Source organism: Chlorella variabilis, assembly GCF_000147415.1.
Source record: "Chlorella variabilis unplaced genomic scaffold CHLNCscaffold_560, whole genome shotgun sequence".
In the NCBI taxonomy this organism is placed as follows: Eukaryota; Viridiplantae; Chlorophyta; class Trebouxiophyceae; order Chlorellales; family Chlorellaceae; genus Chlorella; species Chlorella variabilis.
This window is the reverse complement of record NW_005434759.1, coordinates 1-1,214: the sequence shown is the minus strand read 5'-3', so window position 1 is coordinate 1,214 and position 1,214 is coordinate 1. Positions and strand designations below refer to the sequence as shown.

The following is a 1,214-nucleotide window of genomic DNA, read 5'->3' as shown; positions in this document are numbered from 1 at the left end:
GGGGGGGGGGCACAGCTGGGGCCCTGGGGCTGGCTAAGGCTGGGTGGCTGGGCGCTGGCCGGCTGGCAGTGCTGGCAAACGGTAGTTCTACCTGGCAGGGGCGGCGCCCAGCCGCAGCCCTGTTGCGCGCTGCACCAGCCGCCCCCTTTGGCCAGCCAGCCAGCCCACCCCTTCCTCTTGAGCCCACCCCCATCTGCGCCCCTCCTCCTGCAGACGCGGACCGCGAGCTGCGCGCGCTGCTGGGCTACCCGCTGGGCGAGACGGTGGCGGGGGAGGGCGCCAAGGCGGTGCTGGCAGACAACTTCCAGCAGGTGGCGCAGGCGGTGCTGCAGGCGTACGACGGCGGGGAGCTGGCGGCGGCGCTGGCCTCGGGCCACGATGGCTACAAGGTGGGCGGGCGGTGGCGGGCGCATGGCCTGTGGTGCGGGGAGGCGGCGAGGCAGGCCGCGCATGGACGGCGCTTGTGCAGGCAGGCTGGGCGTGAGGCCCGACCGCCCTCCCTCCCGCTGCCCCGCTGCCCTTCCCCCACCGCAGAAGTGGGTGAACAGCGTGGGCAAGGCGCAGGGTCGCAAGGGCAAGCGCCTGTTCATGCCCATGCGCGTCGCCTTCACGGGGCGCATGTCGGGGCCGGATGTGGGGGAGGTGCTGGCCATGCTGGCGCTGGAGGAGGGTGACGTGGCGGAGGAGGGCGCCTACGTGGCGCTGTCGCAGCGCATGGACCAGCTGCGCGCCTGGCTGGCGGCCAACCCCGCGCCGGCGGCCGCGCCAGAGGAGTGAGCAGGGGCCTGCGGGCCTCCCTGCGCCCCCTCCCAGCCTTCCTTCCAGTGCCTCCTCGACTCTGTTTGCGGCCCTCTTTCATCGCTTCTTTCATTGTTTTGCCTTTCAATTTTGCTCCACTGTAACTCGCTCATCACTGTTCCGTGCCCCTGGGTTCAACGCTAGCAGCGGGATGAGGGGCGCCGCACCCCAGCACTCCCGGGCCTGCCGACTCCCGCTGCCACAGCCCGCTTGGTGCTCCCCGCCCTCACATCACAGGCCCTGCTGCTGCCCAGGCTGCGCTGCACTGCTATGCGGTCCTCCTGACCCTGCTGGCCCAGCTCGCCGCCCTGCTGCCTGCCCGCGAGCTGCCCGTCCATGGCAGCCAGAGGCGGGGAGGCGGGCGGGCACCCACGCGCCACCCCCGCCTCCTGCCCTGCCCGCTGCCGCCGCAGGCT

At 72.8% G+C, this 1,214-nt stretch overlaps 1 protein-coding gene across 1 annotated transcript; it reads left to right on the top strand.

Moving 5' to 3' along the window:
- Nucleotides 1-236: 236 nt before the first annotated feature.
- CHLNCDRAFT_29092 (hypothetical protein) lies at nucleotides 237-777 on the top strand (the record flags this gene model as incomplete). The annotated part of the gene is made up of 2 exons (XM_005842526.1): nucleotides 237-389; nucleotides 535-777. Coding segments are annotated over 2 exons (396 nt in total), but the record flags the coding sequence as incomplete, so codon positions are not given.
- Between the last annotated feature and the right edge of the window lie 437 nt (nucleotides 778-1,214).